General features: G+C 41.1%; 1 protein-coding gene across 1 annotated transcript; it reads right to left on the bottom strand.

Annotated features, from left to right (window-relative positions):
- Positions 1-990: 990 nt before the first annotated feature.
- On the bottom strand, positions 991-13,828 carry rwdd4 (RWD domain containing 4). Its single transcript, XM_085351141.1, has 6 exons — positions 13,675-13,828; positions 13,066-13,146; positions 12,751-12,860; positions 11,602-11,752; positions 5,593-5,701; positions 991-1,055 (listed from the first exon to the last, which is right to left on the bottom strand). The coding sequence occupies exons 1-6, from the start codon at positions 13,696-13,698 to the stop codon at positions 991-993; spliced, it is 540 nt and encodes a 179-aa protein (XP_085207267.1). The 5' UTR covers positions 13,699-13,828.
- Positions 13,829-15,036: the final 1,208 nt, after the last annotated feature.

Raw genomic sequence — 15,036 nt, 5'->3', positions numbered from 1 at the left:
ACCATTTGCAGCTCCAAGAAATGGACACTGACTGCAGCACAAAACAGTGTTATCACAAGACAAGCCAATGAATAATGATGTTCTGAGACCAGCAGTAGATAAAATCGATTTTATTTCTATATAAAAACTTCTGGCTTTACAATTCAAAGGGCAGAGGAACATTTATCAAAATAGGAAAATATTGAGAAATGTAACACGCAGCTCTGCTTTTAACACATCACATGGTACCTCACAGTAACAGCAGCATAACGCTTCAGCTGAGAACCCCAACAGCTCAGTGCTGGGCAGCAGATCAGTTAAACTCCAGCACACTTCACCCTGACGGACCACAGAGCAGGAGACTCACTCTTCAACAAAAGCCTAATGTGCTCTCCGTCTCATGTACAGTTATGGCCAAAGGTTAATTTCATACACTTTGCTGTCTTTAAACATGTTTCTATGATATTTCATGAATTTCAAATGTTTTCAAATAAAAAAAAAATTAAAAAAAATTTGATTTTGCAGTGACGTGACTGCTAAAAGCTTTGGCCGTAGCTGTACTAGCAGTGAGGAAGGAAAAAAAAAAAAAAAAAAGTAGTAAACCACCACAAGCACAGCAAAGCCTTCAGGTCATTTTCAGCTTACAGTCAAGAGTCTAACTGGGATTGTGAGCAGATCCAGTTTTACACACTGTCCTCATTGTGGAAGCAGTCATGTTGAGTGGAGCATGTAGCTGGAGTATTACAGACACCATCGGCCTCACGTAGCTTGTCTGTGCAACCTAGTCTTCATCTTTCCCTCCAGTTTTACTGAGCTGCAGCAGGGATGCAAAATGAAACAGTAAGTCACTCTGTATGTTGACAATGTGCAAACAATGTTCATTTAACCATTGCCACTTACATGCTGGAGGGTGGTCAAGCAGCAGGGACCAAGGAAAGAGGACAAAGATTAAAAAAAAAGTTGTAACAACAGTGCTTAAAGGAACAAAGTGCACCATCTGGTGGTAAAACACTAAAAGACACCTACCTTAATTACATCAACCCAGTTCCAGCCTCTGGGCAGCTCACCTTTGTGATCTGAAAGCAGGAATTCGAATATTATGAAGCTAACCTATAAACCTCTTACTGCTGTCTAATGACAGTTATATTAATGAATAGCCTAGACCTATTGCAGCATAACTAGAGGAAAATTCAGGGCCATCTAATCCAATTGTAATTATTTTGTCAAAAATGGAAGGTTTTATGCTTAGTCTTAAAAGTCGAGAGGGTGTCTGTGTCCCGAATCCAACGTGCAAGCTGGTTGGACAGAACAGGGTCCTGAAGCTAAAAGCGCTACCTCCCATACTACTTTTAAATACTCTAGGAACCACTAGTCCTAGCAGTCTGAGAGTTAAGTGCTCTGTAGGCTCATTATTCAAGAGCTTGTATGTGATGAGAAGAATGTTTTTAATTCGATTCTGGATTTAACAGGAAGCCAGTGAAGAGAAGCCAATATTGTAATTCTATCCAGAGTAAGCATCTGGTTTGATAGTATACTTCTAAAATTGTTAGGGCCGAGAACAATAACCTCAATTTATCTGAATTTAGAAGCAGAAAGTTAGCGGCCATCCAGGTCTTTAAGTCATTCCTGCAGTTTAACTAATTGGTGTGTGTTATCTGGCTTCATGGACAGATAGAGCTGGGTGTCATCTGCACAGCAGTGAAAACTTATGCTATGTCTTCTAATGATGCTGCCTAAGGGAAGCATGTATAATGTAAACAGAATTGGTCCTAGCACTGAACCCTGTGGAACATCATAATTGACCTCAGTGTGTGAAGAGGACTCTCCATTTACATGCACAAACTGGAGTCTATTAGATAGATATGATACAAACCACTGCAGTTAAATACTTCTAAAATATTATGGTCAACAGTATTGAATGCTGCAGTGAGGCTTTCAGGGTTTTACTGTCAGAGGCCATAAGTTCATTTGTAACCTTCACTAAAGCTGTTTCTGTGCTGTGATGAGCTCTGAAACCTGACTGAAACTCTTCAAATAAGCCATTCCTCTGCATCTGTTAGCTGTATGACAACTACTCTTTCAGGAACTTTTGAGATAAAGGAAGGTTGGACCACGTTTTTGTGGTCAGCACCCTCTCAGTCCATGGTGAATGGACTGTGCACAGTGATGCTGGTGTTTCAGCAGCTTCCAGGCAGGCTTGAGCCTTAGTACTTCCTGAGTTGTTCCAACTCATTTCCTCTCAGCTAAAGGGGATGGTTTGGGTTGTCTTCCATTTTTTGGCAAAAGCGTATAACATGTATTAATGAACAATGGTTTAAACTGATGATCCTGAAATCTGCACTTGTTTAGAAATGGCTCCAATAGGCCTTCTACAACTACAGTTTTCCTTCTTAGCTTTTGAATGAGTTCCTTGGACTTTCCCATTGTTCTGACTACTGGTGAGTCCAGTGAGTGCTGCCAAACATAGTCATTAATGATCGTTGACAAGAAGTTGAAGGCATTCACCTATTAAAACGTTTAAGTGAGTGCAAGTATATATTTTGAGCCTGTATTCATACTTTAGAGGAAATCCAAAATGAATTAAAACTTGTGCTTTTTATTTTTTAGTCATTAACGATATATATTGAAAGAAATAATTATTTGATACCCTGCTGAATACAGTGGGGCAAAAAAGTATTTAGTCAGCCACCGATTGTGCAAGTTCCCCCACCTAAAATGATGACAGAGGTCAGTAATTTGCACCAGAGGTACACTTCAACTGTGAGAGACAGAATGTGAAAAAAAAAAAAAAATCCATGAATCCACATGGTAGGATTTGTAAAGAATTTATTCGTAAATCAGGGTGGAAAATAAGTATGGTCAATAACAAAAATACAACTCAATACTTTGTAACATAACCTTTGTTGGCAATAACAGAGGTCAAACGTTTACTATAGGTCTTTACCAGGTTTGCACACACAGTAGCTGGTATTTTGGCCCATTCCTCCATGCAGATCTTCTCGAGAGCAGTGATGTTTTGGGGCTGTCGCCGAGCAACACGGACTTTCAACTCCCGCCACAGATTTTCTATGGGGTTGAGGTCTGGAGACTGGCTAGGCCACTCCAGGACTTTCAAATGCTTCTTACGGAGCCACTCCTTTGTTGCCCGGGCGGTGTGTTTTGGATCATTGTCATGTTGGAAGACCCAGCCTCGTTTCATCTTCAAAGTTCTCACTGATGGAAGGAGGTTTTGGCTCAAAATCTCACGATACATGGCCCCATTCATTCTGTCCTTAACACGGATCAGTCGTGCTGTCCCCTTGGCAGAAAAACAGCCCCATAGCATGAAGTTTCCACCCCCATGCTTCACAGTAGGTATGGTGTTCTTGGGATGCAACTCAGTATTCTTCTTCCTCCAAACACGACGAGTTGAGTTTATACCAAGAAGTTCTACTTTGGTTTCATCTGACCACATGACATTCTCCCAATCCTCTGCTGTATCATCCATGTGCTCTCTGGCAAACTTCAGACGGGCCTGGACATGCACTGGCTTCAGCAGCGGAACACGTCTGGCACTGCGGGATTTGATTCCCTGCCGTTGTAGTGTGTTACTGATGGTGACCTTTGTTACTTTGGTCCCAGCTCTCTGCAGGTCATTCACCAGGTCCCCCCGTGTGGTTCTGGGATCTTTGCTCACCGTTCTCATGATCATTTTGACCCCACGGGATGAGATCTTGCGTGGAGCCCCAGATCGAGGGAGGTTATCAGTGGTCTTGTATGTCTTCCATTTTCTGATGATTGCTCCCACAGTTAATTTTTTCACACCAAGCTGCTTGCCTATTGTAGATTCACTCTTCCCAGTCTGGTGCAGGTCTACAATACTTTTCCTGGTGTCCTTCGAAAGCTCTTTGGTCTTGGCCATGGCGGAGTTTGGAGTCTGACTGTTTGAGGCTGTGGACAGGTGTCTTTTATACAGATGATGAGTTCAAACAGGTGCCATTCATACAGGTAACGAGTGGGGGACAGAAAAGCTTCTTACAGAAGACGTTACAGGTCTGTGAGAGCCAGAGATTTTCCTTGTTTGAGGTGACCAAATACTTATTTTCCACCCTAATTTACGAATAAATTCTTTACAAATCCTACCATGTGAATTCATGGATTTTTTTTTCCACATTCTGTCTCTCACAGTTGAAGTGTACCTCTGGTGCAAATTACTGACCTCTGTCATCATTTTAAGTGGGGGAACTTGCACAATCGGTGGCTGACTAAATACTTTTTTGCCCCACTGTATGTATGTTTGATAACTGATGAAATGAACAGCCTCCAGTTTTTAAATGGCAGTTTAAATAGAACAGACAGAACATCAGATGTGGCAAACCTGGTGACCAACTACAAGAAACACCTTACCGCTGTGTTTCTCACCAAGTACTCACTCGGGGGATCATGTTTTGCTTGGGGATCAAATACTCATTTCACTCAATGGCACACAAATCAATGTATAATATTAATGAGGCGTGTTTATCTGGATTTTTGGGTGATATGCTGTTACTTGAAATTCAAACTATCATAAACATTTATAAACAGCTTTTCATTTAATTGTAACTGAGCAAACTCACAAATTCAGCAGGGGATTAAACCGTTACTTCCACTACTTAATACAGTATAGTCATTCCACCCAGAAAAAAGAACTGTTTAAACAAATCACACCCAAAATTACCACAGCATAAATACCCAAGTTAAGTGTGTGTAAACATCTGATCACAACTGTATATAAATACAATTATTACACTTGTAGATGCATTATGAAACACTAACCAACGAGGGACATCATGACAGCTACGTTCATCTTTATATGCAGTCTAACGATTTTCCATCAAAATGTTTCCAACAGCCTTGCTGGTGGTGCTTTTACTTTATTGTGTTAATCTCAGAGCCATAATTGACTTGACTCTTTTAGCCTTGGAAAAAGTACAAAATGAGTCATCAATAGGAATAGTTTGTGTCATAATAATCAGCCTCAATTTCAATCAGTTACTAGAGGAATATGGCAATGCAGATGGAATCTCAATAATTTAGATAATCTTCACCTGAAAAAAAAAAAAAAAGTTGCTCTATAAAAAAAAAAAAAAAAAAGTAAATAAAAAACACCTGCTGTAAAGCCAGGACATCTTACTGTTCATGATTGACTGAAGAAAATAAGAACAACCCTACGTTTCTCTTCAGCACTGTAGCCAGGCTGACAAAGAGTCAGAGATCCACTCAGCAATGAATTCCTTTAACCACAATTAGTAATGATCTCATAAATGTTTTCAAACAAAATTTTAACCATTAAAGAAAAAATAATACATAAACTTCTCAGAGAAAAGTATGTATGTACATTAAATACCATTGATATTTATTTAGACCTTTTCTCCAGTTTCTCCAGATCACTCAAAGAAATTCCAGAAGGTTAATTACCGAGTTCCACAGGCGTCTGTGCTAGGACCAACTCTGACCAATTCAGAGTCAGAGCACAAAAGTTTACCATTATCCCCAAATTAAAACCAGCTCTATTTTAAAGAGCTTTTAGAAGAATATGGCAGAATTTTTATAACGTATCCAACAATACGAGCTACTGGACACAGTTTCATGTACCTGTTTTGTTTATCATCCTTCTTTTCTGGGCTTTAGTCAGCTGCTCTTTCTTTTCCTTCTTCTTTGCTGCTGTGGCAGGTTCACTCACCTCACTGTTTGATGTCAGCGTCTGCACAACAACAACAACATTATCATTTTGGGTTTATTCCCCTCAAACTTTGATGACTCAAGCCAATCAGTCAAACACTAAATTCTGAGCAAAAGCGTGCATCTTCCTGATGCACGTGCAATCATCCAGGTAAGTAAATCTCCAAAAGTTGATTCTGTTCATCTGTTCGTAGCGTTTTGTGGGAGAAACGTTTCATCACTCATCCAAGTGACTTCTTCAGTCTCAGCTGACTGCAGCTTTCAATCTTATAAACAGGACATTTGCATAATGACTGAAACCAGCCCACTGAAGGAAGAATGGGCTGGGAGGTCAGTTCCTTAATCTTAATTATGCAGATACTCATGACCACTGATCAACAACCACTGACCAAAACCCACTGATCAATAACCGTGAGTACCATTCACAGAGAGTTGGGGAATGGCTGCAATCACAGCATTGTAAGATGGTGACAGATGTACCCTTAGGCCCCCTTATAGACTGTGATAGACTGTCTGAAGCAGTTAGAAGAAGAGATGGCTATTGAGTGGACCTCATACCACAGGCTGTACCCAGGGGAGTCTACACAAAGTCTGTATGGTTTACCAAAGATACATAAACAGGATGCACCTTTAAGACCGATTGTCTGCATGATCAACTCTGTTACCTATAACATCTCCAAGTTTCTGGCTTCGATCCTCAAGCTGGTGGGCAGCTCTGAACACCACATCCAGAACACCCTGCATTTTGTTGAGAAGGTGAGAGATGTCATTATGGAGGCAGATGAAACCATGATCTCGTACGATGTTACATTTCTGTTCACTTGCATCCCAGTCATGGAAGTGTTGGAGGAGATTACAGGATGACCCCAACCTCAGCAACAGGACCAGCATCGAGAGCAGCATCGACCAAGTGTGTTTGAACTGTGTCTTCATTCCACCTATTTCACATACAAGGGTCAGTTCTACAGGCAGAAACATGGGCTCCCCAGTTTCACCCATCGTGGCCAATTTGTACATGGAAGAAGTGGAAAAGAGGGCTTTGCCATCCTACCCTGGAACACCACCAAGCCATTGGTTCAGATATGTGGATGACACCTGGATGAAAATCAAATCTCAGGATGTACCACAATTCACATATCACATTAACTCAGTGGACCGACACATCAAATTCAGCAGGGAGGATATGAAAAGTGGCAGGTTAGCCTTCTTAGACTGTGAGATTTCCATCAGTAATGGAGGACATCTAAAAGCTGACGTGTACCATAAACCTACATATACGGATCAGTATCTAAGGTTTGACTCTCATCATCCACTGAAGCATAAACTGGGTGTCGTCAGGACGCTACAACACAGAGCGAACACCATCCCCACTGACACAGCAGCCAGGGAGGCAGAAGAACAGCAAGAAGGCCCTGAGTAAATGTGGTTATCCCAGCTGGACTTTTGTCAAAGCTGGAAAGGCACCTAAAGAAAGCGCCAGCTGATCCAGGAGAGAAGGACAACCGCTGACTAAGTGACCTGTAGTGATTCGTACGTGTCAGGAGTATCGGAGCAGTTGAGATGCATTTTTTCTAAACACCGGGTCTCTGTGGCTTTTAAACCCCAAAACACACTGCGCCAAAAACTGGTCCACCCCAAGGATCGGGTCCCCCGACACAAACAGAGTAACATAGTGTACGCTGTTAAGTGCAGGAGGATTGCCAGGATTTATACATCGGGGAAACCAAACAACCTCTGGCTACAACACAGAAGAGCCACCTCGTCAGGCCAGGACTCTGCAGTCTATTTACACCTACAGGCCAGTGGACACTCTTTCAATCATGAGGATGTAACATCCTGGGCCCTATTTCAGGAAGCCGGTTTAGTGCAAACTCTGAGTAAGTATACCCTGAGTTAACGAAAACTCTGGGTTTTCAGTTTCACAAAGCGAGTTTAGATTAATTCTGAGTGAGTTACTATGACGACACACTCCGTGAAGCTAACCTGCCCCCTAGCAGGTTTACTTCAACTAACCCTGACCTTCTCCGCCTCTTTGTCGGAAACCTGACAAAGTGTCAGACATGGCGTGCCCCTTCCTTGAAGAGCCAGTAGATGTTGAAGCCCAAATTCTCCGCAGAGCTCTCCGCCGGGAGAGAGTGATTAGAGCGCGTTTGGACATTTTATCATTTCCTGATGATTTCCTGTGTGAACGTTACAGTCTTTCAGCACAATCTATAATTTATTTGAATAACATCCTCAGGCCTAATATTGCTCATGTGACACACCGCGAACATTCTCTCAGTTCTGTACATATTATTTGTATTGCACTTCGGTTTTTTGCAAACGGGAGCTTTCTGTATAATATTGGTGACCCTTCTTTCCCCCAGTCAAGTCTGTCCCGTATTCAGCAAGTGAAAATAAAATAAACAATAAAAGGTGAACAGGGCTCTAGAGTGCGACCAATTTGGTCGCAAATGCGACCAAATTTTTCAGTGGTGCGACTAAAAATAAATATTTGGTCGCACAGGTGCGACCAACTGTTCCGGTAACAAAAAAAAAAAATCTCTGTAACTCTCCGTGTGGTCAACAACAGACACACATTATGCCCCTATCGTGGACTAAACCAATCAGAGATAGTCAGGGGCGGGACCTCTCTGATTGGCCGTGGTCCAGTTGAAAGTGCAGGTGGAAGAGAGAGGTGAGTAGCTTGAATAAAGCGATATCAATTCATTAACGGATTCCACACAAAGACCTAAACACGGAGCGGACCCAACACATCAGAATCAGCTTCGTCTTTCTCGGCTTTCTCACCCGACGGCCTGAACACGGACACGCTGTCGGAGCTTAGCGATTCTTCGGGTCCGCGCTGTGTTTACGTCTTTTTGCGCTGATTCTGAGCTGCAGGTTTTGCCTCTCTCCAACCAAAATTCACCGAGCCTGCAGCAAAAGAAGCAGCAAACTGCGCTTCACATTTGATCAATGTCGTCATGAATTCCCTCTGACTTTTGCTGTTTTGCTTCCACCACGATAAAAATCACACTTCCTGCACAGCTCTCTCTCTCTCTGTACTTCAGGAACAGTTTCCCGTCTCAAATCTGTTTTCTGCATTATTCATTCGCTTATTACCCACCAGTCTAGCGTTGTTTACAGCGCTTTTTCTTTTTTCACTTAAATGACCTCGGACAAGAAAGCCTAATTTCTGCTGTTCAATACTGAAGAAATTTAAATTTCTTAAAATTATGCAAAATTGCAGAATATTTTTAAGGTTATCTGCTATAAAAAGCCAGACCAGGAAAATCTCCTTCATGTTTTCCTGTGTTTTATTCTCAGTTACTTTCACACAAAGGCATCTGCTGTGATTTTCACAATTCTGATGAAGTCTCATGTGTATCAGTACTGATAAATGATCAGAATTATAATATTTCTGACTGTCTGAGGCTAAATTGAATCAAATCAGGACTTTGAGAACCGGAATTGAATGGATTATAGAAATCAGTGATGATACTCAGCCCTAGTGAGCAGCCTAGGCCTGAGAGAAGTGGATGTACTGTAGCTGTGGGTAATAAGAAAAGATGAAAAGAACTATTGATAACTTTTTTGTTAAGTTAAGGCCTGATCTGTCTGAAATTCATAGCCAGTGCTCTGACACGGTGCCATCAATATTTGAATGCTGAAAAAGCACAGTGTATCCAGAAAACACATTATATGCTGCAGTAAATGCACTGCCCAAGTGTCCCCTCTCCCCACGGCCTTTCAGCAGCAGACAGCAGCAAACAGGTTGTCAGAGGAGGCCAAGATGATGATTAAGTTTTTAACATTTTCTACAATATTGACAAAGCACTTTAAGCACAAGTTTGTTAGTTAATAATTTAGAAATTAATATTGTCTGTATGGACTTCCCCCCCCCAAAGAAAGTGCACATGTAAAACTGCGGTGTTAAGCGATGCGGTTGAAAAATTTGAGTGCGCCTAACTTTTGTGCCGGTACGCCTAAATTTTTAAAGTTAGGCGTACCGGTGCGCCCATGTCAAAAAGTTAGTCTAGAGCCCTGGTGAATCAAATGAACCATTACGGCAAGGCTGGGATGGTCAATTTGGTAAAGTAAATCCGTTGGGCATCTTTCTTTGCCTTTAGACAACAATTCTGATGGCAAAAGAGCCAAACGGGACAGGCAAAAAAAAGAAAAGAAAAAAAAAATAACGTGTTAAATGGGTGGAAATCCCTAGATCAATGTTTAAATTAACACTCACGCATTGACTCTGTCGGCTATGTTTTGCCATGCATGCTCCCTTTCTTTTGCAGCTGAGGCCGTGTTACTTTTTTCCCGCAAAATTTGCATGTTATCGGCATATGCTGCCATCAGAATTTCGGCTTCAAGCGCTGTAAAATACATTGACCGCGCCTTCTTTCCCTCCATCTCCATGGTGACTCGCTTAATCTGTGCTCCACTAATCAGGGCTTTATGTATCCTCGTGCGCGCGCGCTTAACTTGGGGTTAAAGCAACTCTGCGTTGACTGAACTAATTGTTATCAGCCTTTGTGAAACCGAATATTCCGAGTTGGACAGTTCGGGGTTACTCAACCCTGAGTATCGTTTTTCACTCAGTTTTCTAAACCGGCTTCCTGAAATAGGGCCCTGGAGGCCATTTACGTGAAAAGGGAAAGACCATCTCTGAATCGAGGAGGGGGCCCAAGGGTACATCTGTCACCATCTTACAATGCTGTGATTGCAGCCATTCCCCAACTCTCTGTAAATGGTACTCATGGTTATTGATCAGTGGGCTTTGATCAGTGGTCATGAGTATTTGCATAATTAAGATTAAGGAACTGACCTCCCAGCCCATTCTTCCTTCAGTGGGCTGGTTTCAGTCATTATGCAAATGTCCTGTTTATAAGATTGAAAGCTGCAGTCAGCTGAGACTGAAGAAGTCACTTGGATGAGTGATGAAACTTTTCTCCCACAAAACGCTACGAACAGATGAACAGAATCAACTTTTGGAGATCTAACCAAAAAACTACATGCAGTGCTAACAAAACCATAACAGGAGCTGGGATATTTTCCACCTTTTACCAGCTAATAATAATAATAATATTATTATTATTATTATTATTATTATTATTATTATTATTATTATTATTATTATTATTATTATTATTATTATTAACACTCAAGGTCACTGTACACATTAGAATAAAAAGCAAGATAAAAGCAAGCAGTTCACACAATCGTAAAAGCATAAGACATAAACTAATAAAAGAGCAGAGTGGGAGGTTATGTGGGATAAGCTATTTTGAACAAGTGAGTTTTGAGTTGGGACTTAAAGAGAGAGAAGGAAGAGATGTTTCTTAAATCAGGAGGTCGGGAATTCCAGAGTCGTGGAGCAGAGCAGCTGAAAGCCCTGCTCCCCATGGTGGCAAGACGGGGGGAGGGGACGGAGAGTGAAAGGGAAGAAGTAGATCTGAGACAACGAGATGGGGCGGTGATCTTAACCAGATCAGAGAGATATGGATGGGAGAGATGATGAATAGCCTTAAATGTGTGCAAGAGTATTTTGAAATTGATGCCATATTTGACCGGGAGCCAGTGAAGCTGCTGCAAGACAGGAGTGATGTGGTGGATAGAAGGGGTCCTGGTGATGATACAGGCAGCAGAGTTCTGGACGCGTTGGAGCTTGTGGATGGATTTTTGAGTAAGACCAAAAAGAAGTGAATTACAATAATCAATCCAGGAAGTAACAAGGCTATGGACAAGAATGGCAGTGACATGTGGGGGTGAGAAAAGGACGGAGACGATTAATGTTGCGCAATTGAAAATAATCAGACAGAGTAACATTATTAGTGTGTGAATTGAAAGAGTACTGTCGAGGATGACACCAAAACTTTTCACAGAGGAAGAAACGCTGTTCTTTATTATGGTAATATTGGGAAATAATAATGTACTGACCACAGCCGTTACTATAGACTTGTGGTTCTCCATGAGCGTCTCCTGGTTCTCCTTTGCCCACTCAAACAGAGTGTACATCATTGCAGCACCCAGGTTAGCCTCCACCTGCTCCTCCAACTTTGCCAGGATCAGCTGCTTCGTCTCTGCTGAGCTGTTTTCAAAGCAAGATGATGGAAAGAAAAGAAAATCCTCAAGTACTGTCCATCAGCCACAGTCTCACCCTGCACTCTTCAATACTGTAAATACAGTACTGTGCAAAAGTCTTGGTTTGTTGTTATAAACAGCCATTTTTGATATTCTTTTAAGCAAAAGTTCTGTGTTTTGTGAGTCTTTCAAAGTTTCTCTTTGGCCATCGGCTTCTTTTTAAATTACTTTTAGGTCAGGTCCTCATACCGGACCTTTTTCCAGAGGAAAGAGCTTTTTTAAGCCTTTTAACCCTGACCTATGAACCATTCAAGCAGTTAAAGTCAAGCAATGAAACTAGTGTTGTGACCACACATGACAAATAGCAAAGAAACCAACTTTAAATAGTATCTTCCGACACGTTGTTACCAGCAGCCTGTTGCAAAAAACATTAGATCTGTATGTTCAGTTTCAAATGACATATCATTATTGTAAATAGTTTCATAGATTCAGCTAATTTCTTTAGCCGAATCTCTGAAAAATGCCAAAGATAGCAGTTTGACAGCAAACAAAAGTAGTTTTTCCATCAACAGCTAATTCTAAAAGAGCTGTTAGTCCAAAATCTTGGTTTAACAAATTCAAACTGAGGACAAAGAAATAAAACTGAAAACACAGAGAAATGACAAAAATCCCCCTCAGAATTCAGGGTGCGTTGAAGAACAAAGTGCTCACACCAAGCTGGTTAGAAAGAACTACATGAAAATAGTTTTCTCTTTCAAAAGAGTGAAAAAGGCCAATTTTGGAGGCTTGATGCAGGAGTGAATCATTTGAATCAAATATCCTTGGTCAAGATACTAACTCCAAGTTAGATGAGTATGTGTGTGTAAATATTAGAAAGCACTCAACCATAGAAAAAAAAGTGCATGAATGAGGACTATAGGTTCTACATAAGAAACAGTCCATTTACCATTTCTTCAAAGACTTGAATTTAACACAAACTAAGGGATCAGTATACTTGGAACTTACATCCTGTTGTTGAAAAAAGCTTCAAGTGAGATCTGTGGAGCAGTTTCAGGGTACGTCTCAGGCCATGTGATGTCCAGAATGAATGCTTTGCTGTCCTCGAGTTCTCCTACCTTTTGTGTAATATTCAAAAAGACGAGAAGGTTACTGACACTGAATTCAGCCTTTAAGTTTGTTAACGTTTTAAAGTAGCTACGAGCATGATGGCTCAAATTTCTTGTTTTAATTCTATGACCATAGTTCTGAAACTGGATGCTAGAGGACTGCAGAAGACAATCTTTTTTGCACAGCCTTGGACAGTACGGTGGACATACTCACCCTAAATTGGAAAGAAACTGGACTGATTTCCTTGAAACATTCATCCCCCTCATAGATGGAGCGAAGAGCTTCGAGCTCCATCTGGGATCACATAAACAAGTGAAGTAACAGGAATATCATCAGGACTGAAGTACATCAAGAACACATCAGACAGCACGCTACCAGACAACCCTGAGAAATACAGTCATTAGCTTAGCAAAGGACAGAGGTCTGTCACAAGGCCTTATACACTCGTATGTGCTAAATTCATTGCTTTTACGATCTTTGTATCTAAGCCGAAACAAGTCACCATCACAAGGAGCCGGAGAAGCAACAACACAGTAGCGGTGGAAAACTGCTGTGTGCCGGCTAACACACGGGCTGAATCCCTGTTTGTCGCTGCAGGTACAAGATTAACCTTGTAGACTTCTGAATGGAAGGTGTCGTGAGCGACATCTGAACCGGGATGAGCTGGGAAAGTGTCGCTGAGCTTTTGTACCCGAAATAATAACAGTCTGTTAACTTGGCTGCTGTCTGGAACCGAGGACCACCCCGATCAATGCTAACAGTCACGCTACCGTCAACTAGCTAGCAGTTAGACGCTAACAGCATTCTTGCGTTCTTTCATACCTCTTGATCCTCGTTGGCTGTCATACTTTTCTTTTCCTGCACTGCACACTCTGTACTGAGCTTCAGACGTGGACACGGCACACTCCTAAAAGCCCATTCCTGCCATTCAAACTTTATCACTTCTCTAGCTCACACTAAAACACCAAGATCTGAACACGCGCATGCGTAGTAGACGTACCCCTGACCTTTAAATTAATTGTCAAACATCGTTTTTGTCATTTAAAGACAAAATGCCGCAAAAAATGTTGCTGGAAAGGCCCACGTGACTTTTTAGATCGATCGATTGTTTTTAGATCGTCAATAAATAAATAAAAAACTTTAAGCAGAAACAAGAGCAGGAGCTCTAAACACACGGGGGCAGTAGTCATTAACCAGAGTAAAATGTATTTTGATCTGAAAAAGAAATAATAAAGTTTAAAAAAAGAGTTAAATGTTTTTTTTTTGATGTTGTGATAAATTACATATACAAATATCTGATTACAGTAAACACGTCAACAAAAGTTATCATGACAGACTTTTAGCCACTACGTTGCTTACTAATATGCTCACTTTATAGTTTTATTACTAAATGGTATAGTTTTTCAAAACAAGCTATAGCCAGCGCTTTTGCATAGTATTTTATTATAAGTAGCTGACATTAGACAAAAAAAAGTATGAAATGATTTACAAAGACAAATGGTTTACATATTCAGATTACAGAGGAATCTGAATGGGCTTTGTTAATATTTTGATTGGTTTTAAGACCACATTTATTCAATTCAGTTTTATTTATGTAGTACCAAATCACAACAACAGTCGCCTTAAGGTACTTAACACTGTAAGTTAAAGACCCTACAATTATAACAGAAACCCCAAGATTCAGACGACCACCTGTGAGCAAGCACTTTGGTGACAATGAGAAGGAAAAACAGCTATCTACTGTGACTGGTTTGAGGTGAGGGGGGCGAGCGAAAACAAAGACATAGTGTGGAAGTGCTTTGTCAAAAAGGAAAGTTTTAAACCTAATCTTAAAATTAGTGTCTATCTCCCGAATCCGATCTAAGAGCTGGTTCCACAGAAGAGAGGCCTGAAAGCTAAAGGCTCTGCCTCCCATACTACTTTTAAATATCCTAGGAACCACAGGTAAGCCAGAAGTCTAAGAGCAAAGTGCTTTATTGGAGTCATACGGCACTATAAGGTCTTTAAAATACGTTTGCAGTCCCCTCAGAAGCATTTCAGAACATTAGGTCAAATGAGAGAAAGAAGCCATTATTGGTTGAATATAGTTAACACAAGAGCCAGCACCTCCAGGTCTGCTGAGCAGAGAGAACGTTCTTGGAAGAATTCACAGAGGAAGACTGTTTTCTCTTATTGTAACCATCT

Source organism: Diplotaxodon limnothrissa, linkage group LG3, assembly GCF_057381915.1.
Source record: "Diplotaxodon limnothrissa isolate DT_005_m linkage group LG3, D_limnothrissa_male_GT1.1, whole genome shotgun sequence".
In the NCBI taxonomy this organism is placed as follows: Eukaryota; Metazoa; Chordata; class Actinopteri; order Cichliformes; family Cichlidae; genus Diplotaxodon; species Diplotaxodon limnothrissa.
Note: the sequence above shows the minus strand (reverse complement) of the source record. Positions and strands in the feature narration are given on the sequence as shown.